This window comes from Lathamus discolor, chromosome 5 (assembly GCF_037157495.1).
Source record: "Lathamus discolor isolate bLatDis1 chromosome 5, bLatDis1.hap1, whole genome shotgun sequence".
Lineage (NCBI taxonomy): Eukaryota > Metazoa > Chordata > Aves > Psittaciformes > Psittacidae > Lathamus > Lathamus discolor.
Genome location: NC_088888.1, coordinates 117,430,506 through 117,448,980, shown reverse-complemented (window position 1 = coordinate 117,448,980; position 18,475 = coordinate 117,430,506). Strand labels below are relative to the sequence as shown.

The 18,475-nt window shown below is 42.0% G+C and overlaps 1 protein-coding gene across 3 annotated transcripts in view; it reads left to right on the top strand.

Moving 5' to 3' along the window:
* The window catches only part of MACROD2 (mono-ADP ribosylhydrolase 2), an 890,631-nt gene that overhangs the window by 791,206 nt on the left and 80,950 nt on the right, over positions 1 to 18,475 (top strand). For all 3 annotated transcript variants that reach the window (XM_065682311.1, XM_065682310.1, XM_065682309.1), the window contains exon 9: positions 13,560 to 13,641. In XM_065682311.1, the coding sequence (XP_065538383.1) occupies positions 13,560 to 13,641 (82 nt within the window). The remainder of the gene's footprint in view (positions 1 to 13,559; positions 13,642 to 18,475) is intronic.

The window sequence follows — 18,475 nt, the reverse complement described above, 5'->3', positions numbered from 1 at the left end:
CTTGTTTTTCTTTCTCCGTTAGTACAAGAGTAAAAAACGATGCTGAATAAATACACTTATCAGCCATCAAGGGTATAGCAGGGTAGTGAATTGGAGATGGGTGGGGTGTATTACAGACAAGGTTCTTTAAATGTGAATGTCCAGACAGACCTGTAGAACAGAAATTCTTGGTTAGGTTAATCCCACACAGACTAATTTATATTATGGATAGACATGTTTAAACAAATACAAGGTATGCATAAAATATCTCCTGATTTGAGAGTTGTAACAATGATGGAGCATATCACCACCAGGTCAGCCAGAAAGCCAAAACCTCTGGAAACATGGGCTGACCTGACTGCAGGTGGTGCTGAGGCCAGCTGTAAGTCATCACTGTTCTTGTTAATCAGAACAGGAGAATAGTGAAGTTTTGTTGGTTTCTGGTTATTTTCAACTTTGATTTCCCCCATGAACGTGATCACGGAGAAGCAATTTTGTGCAAGGATGGGATAGGCAAGCGTTATTTGTTGAAGGCTGACGCAACAGATGTGCTTGTAGGTACAAAACGTGACCTTGTGAAAGCTCCCTGCACTCTAGCTTGGGAAGGAAAACTCATGCTTGTGGCATCTCTTCAGTCACAAAGGGTAAGAAGGGGGAAAAAAGCCCAGACAGTGGGTGATCAGAGGGGAAGAAATCACAGCGTGGAGACAGATAATGATGATACCGTCTAGTTCTCATGTGAGGCTTTTCACCGGGAGATCACAAAATAATTTGAGAGCTACAGCTCTCACAAAGGTGAAAGGGAATCCCAATCCTGTGTTATATCCAGTAAGCTTGTTGCATCTTGTATGGATCAAAGAGAAGGAGTTAAGTCACAGCTAACACTGCTGAGCCTCTATTCTCAAATGTTTTGGGCAAATGAGAATACAATAAAATGCTTGCTGTCTCACTAGGCAGCGTTAATTACAAAGCTGCGAAGGCACCTTATACCTGGTATATACTGTGAAGAACTCAGTGATGAATGTGCTGCAGAAAATTTCCAGCTGAAACCCGAACAGGACCATTTACAGATGCTTTACTGAACAGAAGTGCCAAATCTTAGGTTAGGTTTTGGCTGTGGACCAAAAATACTTTCCACGAGAGGTGATTATTATGTATGATTCATACAGCGAGTCCACATGAGCAAAAATAATGCTGCTTAGCTCTCTGTGTTCAAAGGGCTTTTTACGTTTTCAAAGTGCTGTGCACACATTAGTTAATTAATGGCATAAAGTAAGTTACATTTCTGTGCATTTAGCATTGACATTTTGACAATAAATGGGTTTGGAGATTTTATATGCACCAGTGCATTTGAGCGGCTCATACAAATTGTACTAATGTTCTCAATTGTATTTGAGCAACATCATAGTAATTTAGATGCTTTTTATCTTATGATGAGCAGATAGGTAGAGCGAAGGTTATCTGTAGATAACGTACCATAAATAAGGTAACTTCTTGTCCTTTCTAATAAAACATAAATCTGCACTTAGTCACCTCTGTGGCTCGTGTGCTCTGATCTGCGGCAGAAATAAACACACTGATAGAAGTCAGAAACCACTAAGCGCCATCATTAGCATTCCAGCTGCGGAAACAGAGCTCTGTCTAGAAGATGGATTTTGTGGAATCAGTGTACCCAAGGTTAGACACTGGGACTCGGTAAAGCACTGGAACATCTGCTGGCTATTTTCAGAGAACTGTCAGCCTATTACCATCTATTAAAATTAATTTGGAAGTGATCCCTCAGAGATGAATCGCTTTTCCCCCTTCCCAATCCTTGTGAAAAATGCTGGCATGCAGTTGACATTTATATCCCAGCAGATTTTTTCTAAACATCCTATATTAAAGTTGCAGTATCCTCTGGGGAAGACATTTGTCAATTGTATCAAGCTGGCTTAATGACCTTTCACATGAGGACATTCTGGCTGAATCACAGACTGGCCTCACATGCCAAATCTATAACCACGTCTGCTTTCAAGCATAGATCTTCCTTTACTGATCCCAGACTCTCGCAGGTGCAAATGTTCCAAAAGCAGGCTCTGAAGTGCAGCCACCTCCTGAGCTGACCCAGCCAGCACCTCAGGTTCTTGAGTTCTTGGGGAATAAGTGCTTTTCTTCAAATCTGCTCTCGCTGCTCATCGTTCCTCCTGAGCTCCCTTCTGAGTAGCAAGAAATGCACAGAGGTTACATTTAGATCATACAGACTCCTGACTTGGTTTGCTTCAGGATGCTGGGAATCAGCCACTGTGAAATCCTGTGAAAATAACTCATCACTCTACAGTCATTTCTTATTTAACATAAACCCACATTATTTTGTCATGCCTCACGAAGTCTCTCAGGCATGAATGGGGTGTAATTGTGATTGTAAGAAGCGACTTTCTACAAAAAAGAAAAAAGGATTTATGTGTCAGGAGGAGATAAATAGACCTTCCCTTTAAATTACATATACTTTACCTGGCGTCTAGCTGATGCACAGTAAGGAAATGATCCTGAGTTGATTTCCTTTCTGGAAGAGACACTGGAGTGAGCATCCTGGGAATGGAAGTGTGTTTTGTAGCGGTACTGGAAATTTAATAGCTTCCTCTTCTGCCTGGTTCTGTCTTTTTTTCAGGTGGCAAATAGATTATCTCTGGCATTAGAGTGAGAGACATACACTGTTTGAGAAAATCAGCCTTTGTCCTTTAAAAATGATCTTTAATAGCTTGCATCAATGAGTTTAATTTGATCTCTAAATGACAGATAAGTTAATCGTAAAACATTCGCTTCAAGGAGAGAGATAAGGTGATATTTACATAAATGAGATTCAGTCCAGGTTTTAGTGAGAGCAATGGTTTCAGAGCTGTTTCAATTTATGTGATGTAGCCTGTATTCTTCAGAAAGCAGGTTTTTTGTTAGTGTTTTGTTTTTTTGTTGTTTTTTTTTTTTTGTAGAAGGGCTCTTTTTATCTACATCAAACTTTCTGAATAAGGGTTTTGCAAACACTCCTCTGCTTGTTGTTCCTTTATAACCTGGGTAGCAGGTATGTTACCCCTTCGCTTTGCTTCCACTACAGGAGTTTGAATGCCGTAATGGGGAGTAATTGCTGACTTTCCACATCAATGTTTTCTCTACTGATGTTCTGGCTCAAATACAGAATATATGGGAAAGAGAACTTGCAAAACAGTGCAGACGATGGGGCTTTGAGCAACCTGGTCTAGTGAAGGGTGTCCCGGCCCATGGCAGGGAGGTTGAAACTTGATGATCTTTAAGGTCTCTTCCAACCCAGACCATTCTATGATTCTATGATTGCAGTAACAGTGCTGCTAATACAGGTTAAAGTGAGCACTCTTCATCCCTAGATGTGCAGGGACATTTACTGAGTTTTTGGAAACCTAGCTGTCATCAGACAAACTTGGTGTCCAGAGTTCTGCTGTTGCCTTCCCACCAGGGTGGGAAACGCTTAACTGTGCTCATCCAACCCCGCTTTGATGTCAGTGGCTTTGTGATAAAGAGTAACCAACGTGAACACTAATGTAGGATGAAGGTGAGAATGGTTAAAGAATTGACAACAAACAAAGGAGATACCCAGTGCGAGCTTTCTTCAGGGACTGCTCTCAATTGCATTAGGTTTGAGGGGCATCCACATCAAATCAGGTACTGTGCAAAGCTCTCTAGGGTGAAATCTTCCTGGTCCTAGGTGTGTATATCATTGTGTATGTGAGTTCATCTGGCCTCTTTTTACAGAAACACTTAAGTAAGTTGAATTTTAAACCAACTTTGTAAGATTGAGCCAGAATTTCTTCCTCTGTCAGTAATTTAGAAAGTAGCATGAATAGCCCAAGTGACAGCAGTCAGCAGTTGTAGCATGCCCCAGCCCCGAGGTGAGGCAGAACCTTTGCTCGACCTCACTGAGAAAATCAGTGCTGAGTTTATCATGACTGCAACTTTACCCTGCCTGTACCAGTGCATTTAAAAATATATTTAAGCCATCATCTGCTGCTTCTGGGAATTGTTTCTCCAGCTCTTTTTCTGAGCTCAAACATTTGTTGTTCATCCTCAGGAGCCTGCTCAAGGCTTCTCAGCAGCACAGCTAGAAACAAACATTTCTGTCCCAGCCAGGAGACACCAGCGTGCTCCTAATCCTATGGCAGGAGGGGATGCACACCCCTGCCACTGGGAAGAGCGTGGGAGGCAGAGCTGTTGAGGACTGACAGCTGGTTCCCACTGCTTAGGGACCTGGTGGCTTCTCATGACACCTAGAAGTCACTGTGATCCCCTTGGCAGCACAGCAGTAGGGAGCTTTGCTTTCCAGAACATGAATCCTCATTGCTCTCCCTGCTGGTTCCCAGCCTCAGGCAGCTCTGCCTCCTCCTGGCACTGTCTTTAGCATCCAAACCTGAAGTACTTGTACCTGTCTGAAGGGCGGGAGGTACCATCACTTGGTGTCTCTGTGTGGTTTTAAAGCCTGGGGCTGTTTTATATTCAGAATCTTGCAGCAGCCACAATGGTGATGGCAAGCAGGAGATTACATTTCTGGTTTCAAGCACAGAGTGGCGGACTCGGAGCAAGTAGTGCTGATTCTGCTGCTGGCCCTGGGAAGGGGTGGAAATTGTATTGGTTGATATTACTCAATGCTACAACAAAACTGGTAAAAGCATCAAGAATACAAGCATCTCCCTCAGTGACATCTCAGCCTCAAAGAGATCCAGCAAAGACTTTTATTCTTAGTGGGACATGGCATCTTCTGGGAATTATTCTGCTGCAGGTTTGACACCCCAATAGACTTTCCATGCTCATAATCATTGGGAACTTTGGGATATTTAAGTCAAAATTGTACTAAAAAGATACTGAAAAATTTATGTTGTAAGGTAAAACATGGTGCAAAAACTCACCCTGTGGGATTACAATGCTCTGCTTGATTGTGTGCCTCAATACCATATTATTCAGTGGAGATCCACAATGAGGATGTAATGATAACTTTAAGTAAGCTGATGATTTATCTCCTCAGAAAACGCATGGATGTTGTAAAACTGCCTATCAGATATTTTCAGAGTACTATCCTTCACAAGCCCTTATTTAACGCAGTTCTATTTGCATGCATACCCTCTCTTCACATTTGCCATTTGTCACTGAGATAGCAAATTACATTCATCAGAATCCATTCATTCCCCCCGGTTTCGCTGAATACAGGATTATCTTGGCTGTGTCAGCTGCCCTATGACTGGTAACTGTGAAAAATGGAGGTCGCCTTCAGATATTCCAAACATGTATCTTCAAAGGACAGTAGGTATTAAGCTGGAAAAGATTAATGGGCTTTATGTCATCGTGTTTGTGTGGCATAAAAGTGAATTGTGCAGATTGATGGATATCTTGGTAAAAACAAATGCATTTTTAAACTACTGTCTTGCCCCTTTCCTGACAAGTTTTAGTGACCATCAAAAGAAATATACTGAGACGTTGCCTTAAATCCTGGGCTGATTTTACAGGGCTTTTCACCTTTAGGAAACTGAAAAGATTTTAGTTATTGAGCAAAAAACCCAAACATGTGGACTGATAGCAGCATTCCAGTACATAATGGGTGTACAAGAAATCTGCAGAGAGACTTTTTACAAGGTCATGTAGTTACAGGACAAGGGGGAATGGCTTTAAACTGAAAGAGGGAAATTTTAGGTTAGATATTAGGAAGAAATTCTTCCCCGTGAGAGTAGTGAGGCGCTGGCACAGGTTGCCCAGAGAAGCTGTGGCTGCCCCATCCCTGGCAGTGTTCAAGGCCAGGTTGGACGGGGCTTGGAGCAACCTGGTCTAGTGGAAGGTGTCCCTGCCCGTGGCAGGGGATTGGAGCTGAATGAGCTTTAAGGTCCCTTCCAACCCAAACCATTCTATGATTCTATGTTTCTATGATTTACCACTGGTTATCTTGTAGTCTGTGTTTATATCGTCAGTACAGGACTATCGTGTCTTATTTATCATATAATCATGCAGTATATAAGTAACTGGAGCGCATACAATTTTGTTGCTGACCATTTGAAAATTCTTCCAAAAATGTTGTCATAATTCCCTATTTTAGATCCGGATTGCTTCTTTAGGACTGCCACTCAGCTTGTCTGGCAAGCGCTTTCTTCAGACAAAAGAAGTAAGACCTCAGCACAGAGACTTGCCAGGTCCAAAAGGGAAATCTCTACCTGTCCTTGAATAATACATTGTATTAAAAAAGTACTGATGGCACAGAGTGATTTCTCACACAGAGAATAAGTAACATTCAAAAAACCCCAGTGTATTCGGGGAAACGAGTTATCATTTTTGATTCTCACAATACATGGGTACATTGGAAGGGTACGCCAGAGGAAAACCGGTGGTGTGCAGTGAAGCTTGTGACCATTGATGGGATTTTTTTTCTCTGTAGCATCTTTGCTTGAATGAGAACAGGAGAAAAAAAACACCAACCCAGGGTCCTGGTCTAGTTCTGCTGCTCTTGTTCTCTGTGACCTTGGCATGTCAAATCTCCACCTGGAGTCAGACATCTATCAGGACTATCACAAAACTCTAATGTTACCTGTGTTGGAGATCTGTGGGTAAAAGTGCTTCTTCATTGCAAGGTATTATGCTTTTCAGTGTGCTTCAGTAATACGGAGGTAGGCTTGTGCCACAGTGATAACCGCAGTGGCGTGTCTGATACCCATACTATACAAGGAGAAATTTGCCCTCATCTGTTGCATATGAGCAGAGCTGTTGTGACAGGCACAATAGAGAGGGAGAGACATTCTGACCATGTTTTAAATTGATCTTGAGTTTCATTGCGAAGTGCATTGCTACTGCCTTTTGCTTTAGAGGCACGGATTGCTGCAAAGCCTTATGTACTGTTCCTTTGGGATGTTGTTTGTATTAATATTTTAAACTTGTAATAAATTTCTAGTCTTTGTTTTGGGGTTTTTTGTTTATGGGTTTGTTTTGGGGCTTTGTTTCTTTTCTTTTTAATTAAATTGCCTTTGGACTTTTAATTATCTTTCACTCCAAGCAAAGTATGCTTTCCATCATGAAGTAGGATATTAAAGCAGTAATAATAACTCCCCGTTTCTGGTTTTTAACTTCAGTAAGACCACCATAGAAAACATTCCACTCTAGTTGTGATAAGCATAAGTCATTTTATAATTCCTGTGTTTTGTATTATTCTTTCTTTCAATGACTGCCTAAGTAATATGATGGTTTAAGTAAGAGTTGCTTCTTCATAGCTGGTACTCAACAGTATTTGCTCTTGATGTGGGATCACAACGCTCCATTAATATCATTACTTGCAGGAGATTGAGAGTAATGTGGATTTTTAGTTAGGTTTTTACACAAAATTCAAAGAATCTCAAAACTCAAATCCATGAAAATCAAAGAGCTTTGTCCTAAGAGAGCACATCTTTGCCTCCCCCAGGACTGATGGGTGATCTAAAGATTGCCTGTTTGCCTGTATCTGGGCTCATCTGGGAGGCTGCAAGTTCAGGTAAATGAGAAGGGGGGGATGTTTGGCTCAGGTCTGCAGTGGATTTGAAGCTGGGCCAGGTGATCTTAAAGCTGGGTGAATTGCTTTGTGAACATCATCACACAGTTCGTTGATTGTCAAATTCAGCGTATCACCAGTCTGACACCTCTGCCCCACTTAAATCTTGTTATGAGGATGGAAGCGGCGCCGAAGCTTTGTATTTGTCATAAATACTTGACTGAGGTTCTTTTTGAGACTAATTCTGCAATTATAGACCGTGATGTCATGCCGAAAGGAGCAGACAGTCAGCTAAGCTCTGTGCTTTAATGGTTTCTGTGAAATCAGTAATAATACCAGGAGGCTGAATTTTAATTTACAGTGCTATGAAATGAGTAGGTTTTATAGTGCCTGAAGCACTCACCTTTGGAAGGAGTGTGTGAAAACTTCTGGCCTTAACCATGGCTCATTTCCAAGTGGAATGCAGTCCTCTCTGCTCTTTTTGGTCAGGCAGACTGCTATCTGGACAGCTGGCCAGATGTGTATGGTGCTCAGGAAAGGCAGCACCTCTGGCAAATCAGATCCCAGCTGCTGCAAGGGATACGGCAGATGCCTGTGTTATTTTACAAAGCTGGTTTCTCCATCTGTTAGTTGGTTGCAATAGGATTACCAGAGGATCAGGTCGGGCAGAGGGTAGGCTGAAGGGGAGACAGTCAGTATCACGAGCATCACTTACCAGTCCTTTAAGGGGGCAGAAACAGATGTTGGTCTCTTTGAAGCATACCTCTGCATATAGTCAGTTCAAAACATCAGCTCTATCCTGGGCAGGGAGGAACTCTGTTAGAAAACCAGAAAAAAAAAAAAGGTGGAAAATGGGGTCCATGAAGATAAGCAAGAGAGAGAGAGATGTAGACTTCAGAACAGCAAACTGAGCCCTTGCCACAAATAGAATAACCAGGGACCAGCTAGGACACTCATAGCCTGATCCTGTAGTGCATTGAAAATCTCTTCCTCCTTCTTCTTTGCTTTCCACAACTGGGATTTTGATTCCATGAGACAATGCCTCGGAAGTCTGACTTACGTGGTTTGTTCCCACTGGTCTCTACAAGAGAAGTCTTGTCAGGCATAGAAAGCCAACAGGGCTACCCGAGCAGAGGGAAAACACGGGATTGTGGCACTGTTGAAGGTTCAGGGCACTTACAGGCACTGTAGTCAAGGAGTCTTAATGGGTACAGGCAGCTCTGCACTGTGACTGTTAATGGCATGTTTGAGAAAGTATCTGAAGGTTTAGGTTAATGAAATTTGGATATCAGAACTTTAATTCTTAAGGAGGCAAATGTTATTTCTGGTGTTACGGAGCATAGGCGCCGACTCAACCACACTGAACTCAATAAAAAGCCTCTGTTTGGCTTCACTGAGTTTTGAATTAAGTCCACAGAATGTTTGGTAAACTAAAAATGTTACAGCAAGCTTCTGGTGTTCACCATCACCTTACAACAACAGGTCCCAGAGGGATCAGGCAAAGGCATTTCATAAAAGGGATTTGCTGCGCAGGCAGAGAGCAGAAAGCTGCTTCAGTCTCTTTGTTGTTTGTTACCATTAATTTGATTTGGGATTAGGAAACATTTGTTACAAGTTAGCATTGTTTTTCTATTGTGTATTTTCTAGTAAGATTTAAATTATGATGAAACTCGTTGTCGCGTATGATAAAAAGCAGTCACTGCCTGCTGGGTGAACGTCTTGGTACTGGGGATATGCCTGAAATACTCAGTAGTGCTGAAATGCTGTCATTTTGTTAGGACTCAAGGTGGCAATGACATGGAAACATTCATTAGATAAAATAGTCTAGAACGTCTTTTGATCAGTTTTCTGTTTAAATATGTGCTTGGTATATACAGCTCGGTGCTTGGGTATATACACAGCTATACGTGTGACAGCATTCGGCATGTCCTGTGGATTGTGCTTGGCAGTACCTCTTTATAGCGATGCGTAAGTGCACAACTGAGTAGTACTGTCCCCAGACAGATAGGGAAATGAAGTCAGAGGAATGGGGAAACCTGCCAGAGGCCACAGCAATAGAGCTGAGATAAAAACTGAGACACTTTTGATCCTACAATGTATATGGGTACAGCTGTATAGTATGAACTCCTGTATCAGTGGCTGCAGCCACAGATACGTGCATATGCATGCAGTGTTCTCCTGCACGCTGCTGTAGAGGGAAGGGTCCTTCAGGGTGTGTGCTTTTAGTTTGCTAGGAAGGCTGGGCTTTTATTTCTTCTCAAATAATCCATAAATAAAGAGTGTAAAGTTGCCAGAAAGCGTCAGCAGACTCTTACTTTATTGTGGCCTTGGATGTGGGGAGGCTTGCAAACTTCAAGCACAACATGTCCATCTTACTCTGCCTTCTGTGAGCAGAGTTGCCTCTGGCTGGTGATGTCTGCATGTAGGTACATTTCAGCTATGCAGAGGGTGCAGCTCCCAGCCCTGCTGTGTGCTTTGTGGGGCCCTCAGAAGCTTTTCATCATGCCCATGCTGCAGTGACAGTGCAGTCCCAGGGTGCCCGCCTGCCCCAGCCTCCCATGGAACTCTTCCAGACCATTAGTGCTCTGAGTGATCTAACCCGAGGTGCATTAACCCACCAATAATCTTAAAACTTGCTATATGCAAAGTGCACTCAAACTCATAGGGGAAAAAAAAGCCAAACAAACAAAACCCCACTGCGTAAAAACCAGGAAGGGGAGGTATTTTTACTAGCTTCTTTGTATTAAGATCAATGCTGCTGCTATTAAGACCAACAGTGCTCTTATACCCAGTGGAAGGGTTTTCAGCTCTCTAGATTTGGTTGTATCCCTGTAAAATCGTGGTGTCAATGACTGACTCTGGGTCCATTCCACTACAAACCAGCGTGAGCCCTATAAGCCATGCTGAGCCTCAGAAGTCTACGGATCCCTGTCAGGTGCAACTAACAAAACCACTGGGAAGGCATCCCCCCTCCAAAGTAAAGGGAGCCTGGCAAGGAGAGCAGAGCCCAAGAAAAAGATTAGATTTAGATATATACATATAAATATGGTGAAAACAATCACTGTACTTGCAGCCTTGAGCTGCCTACTAAGTGAACAGTTCATGCAATTCAGCTCCCTTCTTCCTGTGTTGTGGCGCTCTTAATTTGGGGCTTCTTTGATCCACCTATTCATAGCTTTGAAGCGAGCAGAATTTAATCAGGCTCTGACAGGGGATGGTTGATTCTAATACCAGCGTCCAGAAAGGAGCTGTCAATCAAGGATGAGCTTTAATACCTTCAACTTGCAGTTTCTTTAAACTGCTGCTGCAGTTGAGTGGTGCTTGGTCAGCTGTGGAGGAGCCAGGCACCTACAAAAGGCACTGGAGGCTCCCTGGGCATGCTTGGGAGGGTCCCGGGGGGCTATTCCCTACCCTCTGCAAAGGGGCGGCATGAAACGTCTAATCAAGTTGGCATTTCCTAAGCACATGAGAGGAGAGACTTCCTCTTTGAATAGGGAGAAGCTTTCATAAGTGCGCATCCCAAAAGGCCTACTGAGCTTCTGTGAGCCGGCAAGCAAGGCAGGTTTCTAGTCACTTGGATTAAACCTTCCCTTATTGAAGCTGGAACAGGAACAGTGAGGACAAGGGTTACTTTCCATACCTAATTCCAAGTTATTTTAGGTGGGGATTTTAGATAAAATAGTCAATGACTGGCAGGATGATAGAATATGGTTTAATTTCAGATTTACTATCTGCCAACACATGCCATTCAATCAGATAAACACAGGATTTCAGCTGTCATCACAATATCTTATGCATACTTAAAAATAGAGCACTTTTTCTCACACCCAGAAGAAACTGAACAGGTTTATATATAGGATGTGTACACTCAGGAGGCTAGAAATTTTGAAATAGTCTTCCATTTCTAGAGAGATTCCCTATCTTTAAATGAAGGAATTATATTAGAAGCAGCAGAAATTCTCAGGGTTGCAGAAGTTTTATCATTATCAACTGCACAGAATAAATAAAAGGAACACCTTGAGAAGTGGAACTGGATAAAATGAGGGAAATGCCTGTAGTAATTACAGAAGAGAATATGAAACTATATAGAAGAAGAGGACTCAGAACTTTTGTGCATGGCAATAACGTTCTTCCTCTGGTTTATGAGTTTTCATCCTTGCTCTTATGTCTCTCCTGGTTCATGTATTGAGCCTATCACTGTAATGATTGAGTATCTGCTCTGCTAGGGAGGCAGAGATAGAAGATGACAATCTAGCATCACCCCAGCACTACCCTAAACCAATTTGCACAAGAAACATAATTTAAGCATTCACTGTCTAAAGCTTCCCTCCTGAAAACACACTTTTCTTAGGTGGAAACTCTTAGGCAGGTACAACGTGGTACCTCTTGTCATTAGTGCTTTACATTATGTATTTGAGAGTACACAGATGAGTGTGGCCTTTTGGCTTGAGCACTTAACCGGTATTTGAATTCTTTATTGTATATATCCCTTAGGGAGAGTAGCTGGTGAATACTTTTAAGGCCTAGCCTGGTTTGTTTATGAGGGATGCCCAGAACAGGGTTTTTTTGCAGACATTGTAGGAGCAGACAGCAACAGGCAGTTTCTCTGCTCGCAAATCTTCCCCAGCAAGCAGTGTCTGCCCAAGCTCTGCCCTGCTGCTTTCTCTTCTGTTCGCAAGCCTCTTTCGTAACGCCCAAATCACCTGTACCTTCAGTCTATTTCCTACCTGCAGTTTGCTCTTTCAGTTTTGCAGTCAGCTTTGATTCACAGATGTCCTTGGTAGCAACTATTAGCATTTTCCAGCATAAGCAGTTATTGCCTGCTCTTGTTCCCTTCTGAATTCTACCAGGCTGCTCCAAAAAGAGCTCTGAAATGACGTCCTCATCTGCTCAGCATAATGGTATCTTTGAAGCCAAGACTTGTACTTTGCTTCGAAGAGCCACTCTAGCAAAAGGACAGCATTTTCTTCTGAAGATAAGGGAAAGAAGGCATTTTTTTGGAGAGCGTTCCTCCTGCTGGGTTCCCTGCAGGGGGAGGCTGCTGCCTGCTACAATGGATCGGCTTATTGCTCATGGAGACACGAGGGCAGCATTATGCCAGCCAAGATGCTGGATTCCCTGTTCCTTGGACTTCATCCCCCTCCAGTTAAGCTTTCAGACACTTCAGAGAAAAACTTGATTATTGGGTTGCAGGTCCCTCAGCTCAGCTGTGGGAAGGTCTTTTTGACTTCCACAGCTCTTTCCCAGAGCCGGGTTTTGGCTGCAGAGACAATTTATGCTGGGCTGTGCAAACAGATGAAACAAAGGAATAGCAAGGCTGGGGTGAAGTCCAGTGTAGGTGTTTTTCAGTCTTAAAGGCATCGTAATTGTGTTTGGTTTTTATTCTGTTTGGCTTCTTTTTGGTCTCCTTTAGAAAAGCTTTTCACACACAGTGATGTCCCGAGCAATTTATTTGAAGTCACTGGTGGGTGGCGCATACATTATGGGCTGTGGTTTCATTGATATGCTCAGCCTCGCTAAGTAGATGGCGTATTAAATGTTTTATTTACCCTGTGTGCTACCTGTCATCTAATCAGCTTTTGTTTTTGCTGCATTCTGCTTGTATTACAGCAAGAGTAAGTGGTTTCATGTAAATTAAAACCGCATGAAACCTTTTAAAGCCATTTTAAAATACTAAATGGTTTTGCAATAGGGTTGTCGGACAAGGGTTGGAAAAAGAGCTCTTTGCTTACCCATTTACTCTTTTGTATGCTTATTAGAAGCCCCCCATGTGACTCTTTCATCAAACATTGCATCCCAGTACTCATCTAGGATGCCAGAAGTCATTTATACTGTGCTGAAGAGTGGTTTGCATAAACAGGAGGCAGTTAACAAAGGATACAGTTGTGAGCTGTGATTGCAAATGTTGTTTATAAATTACAATGCAGGAACACAATAAAGTCAAAACACGCGTCCCTCTGATGTTGTCTTGCTTGCCTGGAGCATTAAAGCATGTTGGCTTAAAAGTTTCTTTGCTTTTATTATTTTCTTCCAATGTCTGTGATTGGGATCATTTCATTGTGAATGATGTTGTTTCTTACAGGTGGATCGGATCATCTTCTGCGTCTTTTTGGAGGTTGACTACAAGATTTTCAAGAAGAAAATGGGCGAGTTTTTCCCTCTAGGTAGGTAAAGTAACTGAGTGCCATCCGACTTGGAAAAATGATGCATCAAAAAGGAAACAGTTGGCGTCCTTTCTTCTTTCCCTGCCTCAGCCAAATACTAAAATGTGAACTTTCTTTAAGAGCAGCTGCACATAGAGGCTCTGATCCCGGACAAATGCAGACATTTAAACTTGTGAACCGGCAAAACTACTTGTGATAATGCTTTTGCAAAGTCAAGGCCTGCTTCTGTATGCTCAGTGCTCCTAGTTTCTTCATTCTCTGCTGTATCTGTGTTTCCTCCTGAAACCTGGTGTGTGGCGCTGGCTCTCTTGACTCTGAGAAGAAAATGATTTGCACTAATGTATATAGCTCCTAGTGTATATTGCTTTTCCAGGCACTTTGTACATGCTTTGCTCTTTCATTAACGATGCTGGTAGGGTTTCTCTGGGTCTGAAAAGATACCACAGGGGTTAGAGCCCAACTGTGTCTGAATGAGAACTTTAAACTTGAGCTGTCCCTGTTCAAGAATGAATGGGAGAAAGATGGCTCTCGCTGGAGCACTTGGGAAATGTTAGCCATTCATCTTACGTTTCACACGGGAGGTTACTTCCGAGAATTTAAGAAAAGCTGGTGGATAGTAGATTTGTTAATCCCCCTTCATCCCCCTCCCCATATGCCTGTGATTTATTTTGATCATATATCATTAGAAATCTGTGTTCAGGGGTTTTTATCAACCCTACCCTTCTCCCTTTTTATTTTGTTTTCTATGACGTCAGTCCTACTATATGTGACAAGATCCAGATTTTAGTATTTTGTTTTATCACCCATTTCAGAAGTGGCAGTCACTTAAATACTCGCTGCCCTGTCTGTCTGTCTGCTGGAATGGGCCTTTGAGTAATAGGAAGCAGAGCTTTGGTGTGGTGTGTCTATTAATTCTACAAGACCGTGTTGTCACAGTAGCCACCGTGGTTTTTTCCTTTCTCTTTGGCTGGTAGTATGGAAATTGTGATGTTTCTGTCTCATCTCACTAGAACAAAGCTTTTTGTAGATGACTTTGTAATCTCCAGTTTGCGGTGATTGACAGCTGAACCTTACAGACCTGTTGAATTATTCAGGTAGCGTAGAATGGTGTCTAACTGCTTAATATTTTTGTCTGGAGCACATTGAACATGCATTTCAAAGTCTGCATTCATGTCTAATCCATTCATTGTGTGATATAATTTTTTTTGGCAGTGTACCCCAACACATAGGATAAAGTGGCAGTGCTCTGCCTACATTCTTGCCCTTCAGATTAGGCAAGAGTAAACTACAGTGTCAATTTGTCAGCAGATTAGAGTATTAATACTCACCTTCATCGTTAAGGTCTTTGAAATCATGAATTAAAGGCTGGTATTGTTGTTATAAATGTAAAACCCGCTTGGGTTTGAAAGCCTGGGAGACAAGAAGATGCTTCAGAGCTGAAGCACGACAAGCCCAGAGGGGAAAAGAGAGGAAGATGAGAGATTTATTTGTTTTGGAGGGTTTTAAAAACCTGCCATTGTTGAACTCCTGTCCACAGAGAACATGTGTGGTTGTGACAGGACAAGGGGTAACAGGTTAAAACTTAAACGGGGGAAGTTTAGGTTGGATATAAGGAGGAAATTCTTTCCTGTGAGGGTGGTGAGGCACTGGAATGGGTTGCCCAGGGAGGTTGTGAGTGCTCCATCCCTGGCAGTGTTCAAGGCCAGGTTGGATGAAGCCTTGGGTGGGATGGTTTAGTGTGAGGTGTCCCTGTCCGTGGCAGGGGGGTTGGAACCAGATGATCTTGAGGACCTTTCCAACCCTAACTATTCTATGGTTCTATGATTCTATGTATAATTGCATTACGCCACATTATGTGGATGATCAGTCGTAACACAGTTTTACAGTATGTTTATCTTCATGCATTGAACTGTTTGCAATTTTTTTGCTTGAACTAAAACTGGGAATTTGATATGTGACCATAAAGAGGGGGTCGTGGTAGGGACCCTCTAAAGTGCAGCAAATGCAGTGGTTAGGAGGGATGTGACTGTGCAGAAGGATTGGTTACCAATGCTTACCCAAACAGCTGTCCAGAGAAGAATGCTTTAGTGCTCAGCAACCACAGTCTGGTATAGATTGGTAAAAGATCTTAGGGCTCTTTTCCAGAGGATCCCCACTGTAATTTTCTCTTAACTAATGATCCTGAATGACAGTTTTGATATGCCTTAATGATGCTGTTTTCCAAAAGGACCTGAGCATCTACTGGCTGGTGAACCAGAGCTTTAAAAGGAAACAGTTTAGCATCTAAAGCTCAGAGAAGGTTTTCCTGTGGTTAGGCCAGTAGTCAGTGATTCAGGAGATCTGATTTCAATGTCTTGTATCACCACAGACATTTGGTATGTCCTTTTAGGAGTCACTCTTCAGCAAGGAGAGACAGGAAAGATACATGCTACCCAAATGGCTTTCCATATGCATCCCTGGAGAAATGATCAGTATTAGGGTGTATCTCCTGGAGGACTGCCCTAATAATCACTATACAGTCTGAGGCTTTCTTTGCCATCTTGAATTGATGCTTTTCTGCAGGGTAGCACCACTACAACAGATGTCAGCAGAAGTGAGCCCCATCCTCAATCACCTATAGCCTACTGGTGAGAACATCAGCTGAAGGTCTGGATGGTTACTACCAGATGACCATCATGTCTGCTCTTTTTTTCTGGTGTCTTGTGAATTGCCATCTGCATTTAACCTAGTGGACTTGGATGAGTTTTCAGCAGACTTCTTCTGTAGGGATATTCCGTCTCTTTGCAGGATTGGTTTCTTGCACAGAGGACTTCATCAACGTAGCTCTGTGTCAAGGAATTAGCAACTGTCTCTGTGTTTGACAGTGAATTCCTGATATTTAGACTATGGAAGGAATTGCCAAAACTCTGGTGTTTTTGTTTTGGTGTTAAGTGAATCTATTAATGTAGTGAAATGAACGTCTTTAAGGATAGACTTGCCCTAAATGTAAATTAATAGGACACTATCTGAGCACTCGCAGGAGAGAATAACACTGAGATATTGCTTTAAGCTTAGCGAAAAAAACCATCAAGACATTTTTAAAGCATGTCTCACATTCAGAAACATTATGAAATGTATCTACTTTAATAGATGTGGACAAAAAAGCTTAGAAAGAATATATTCGTGGAGTTATGTACATAAATAGTTATTACTTTAAACCTGGCGCATTAATAAATCCAAAAAGATACCGAAGTGCTTGAGCTAGTCAAGTGATAATGAAATGAAGCGAGAGTTACACCTCAGTGCATTAAAGTAAGTGGAATATAGATATGGGGAAATTGTTCCATTAGTTGAACATATCATTAGGCCTATTTTGCAAGTGGAATGCCAAAGAAATTAGTTGAGTAATAGTACTGATATTAAGACAACTGCCAAGAGCCTTGTCATTTGCAAACTTCAAATATATAGGGGGAAGAGGCAGACTTCTAAGTAATTTCATGTCTTAGGAGTGTAGCAAAGCTGCTCAGAAATGCTGAGACAGTTGTCACAGCCTCAGCATTTCTGATTTAATCTCAGTAATCAGTAGCCTGTACAGAACCCAAGCCAAAGCCAGCATGCTCCAAGGGGAGCGCCACTTCATCTGTTACTCCGGCTTAGGATCTCATCCTAGTGGTTGTTCAGAAAAGCACTGGGTTAGAAAGTAAAGAGTCCTGATCCACACAGAATTCTCTGTTGAACCTTTGGGGGTTTGCTGAGAAGGGTTTTTATGTCCTGGTAGAAAAAGAGCAACTGTGGAAGACTATTTTGGTTGAATAACCAACCTCCTGCGCTTAAGATGGATCATTGTTTTAATATATTAGGTGCACCAAACAGTGACTCTTTCTAATCATTCTTTTTCTTTTTACCAGTTAAGTCCTATCTCCTGGTGGAAGGAAGTAGTCCAGCCATTCCCTTCAGCTGCGCTGGCAAATTCTCTCTGCTTAATCCGAGAGAATGGCTTGCTACATATCTTTCAGGCAAATAAAATATCCTTCCCTGCAGTTCTGGCTCAGCTGGATTCATTGCTACTGGTATTATGAGTGAGCTTTCCGGGAAAGGAGCTGATACTTGTACCATTTTTTCTCTTGGAAGTCGTTGTTTCTACATGGAGCCTAGGTACTAGGGATCACTTTTATTGTTAAATATATAAATTTATAAGCCTGACCAGGAAATGGTATTAAAAACAGTCCCCTTGAAAAGTTAGATTTACCAACAGTTGCCTTAGTGATCCATACTTTTACAATGCTATCATAGGAGTAAAATTAAGAGTATTTGTAAACAGTTGCCAGCTGGAAGCAAGGATACCTTTTCTTTCCTCTCCTGTATAGTGTGTATACCTAGCTACTTCACGTGTCAGACAGATGATCTTCTAAGGACCGTTGACAAATGCTTATTTTTCATGGTGGCTGTTGTATATTATGAAAGGTTAAATTGTAATGCTTAAAGTATTTCTAAATCTATCACTGTTATCAGTGGATTGGAGAAGGGAATCATTTTTTGGGGGGAAAATGTTCTGTACAAGCAACTAATGTTATAAAGGGAATGTGAAGCTGCAGCATTCAAGGGTACATTGCATCCTTACTACTTTAAACAGAGTAACAAAATTACTTCACTAAAGCATTGCTAAAATTGTTAGAGAGAGGACAGGTTTGCACTTTTATTAGACCATTTGATAGATGGAAGATGCAGGCTTTTAGACTCCATGTCCTTTCGGAGCTAATGAAAGGATGCTGAGCCCAAAAGCTTGTTCTTTTTTTCTTTTTTTTTTTTTGAGCCGTATCAGTTGGTGTTAGGAAAAAGAGAGAGAAATTGCTTC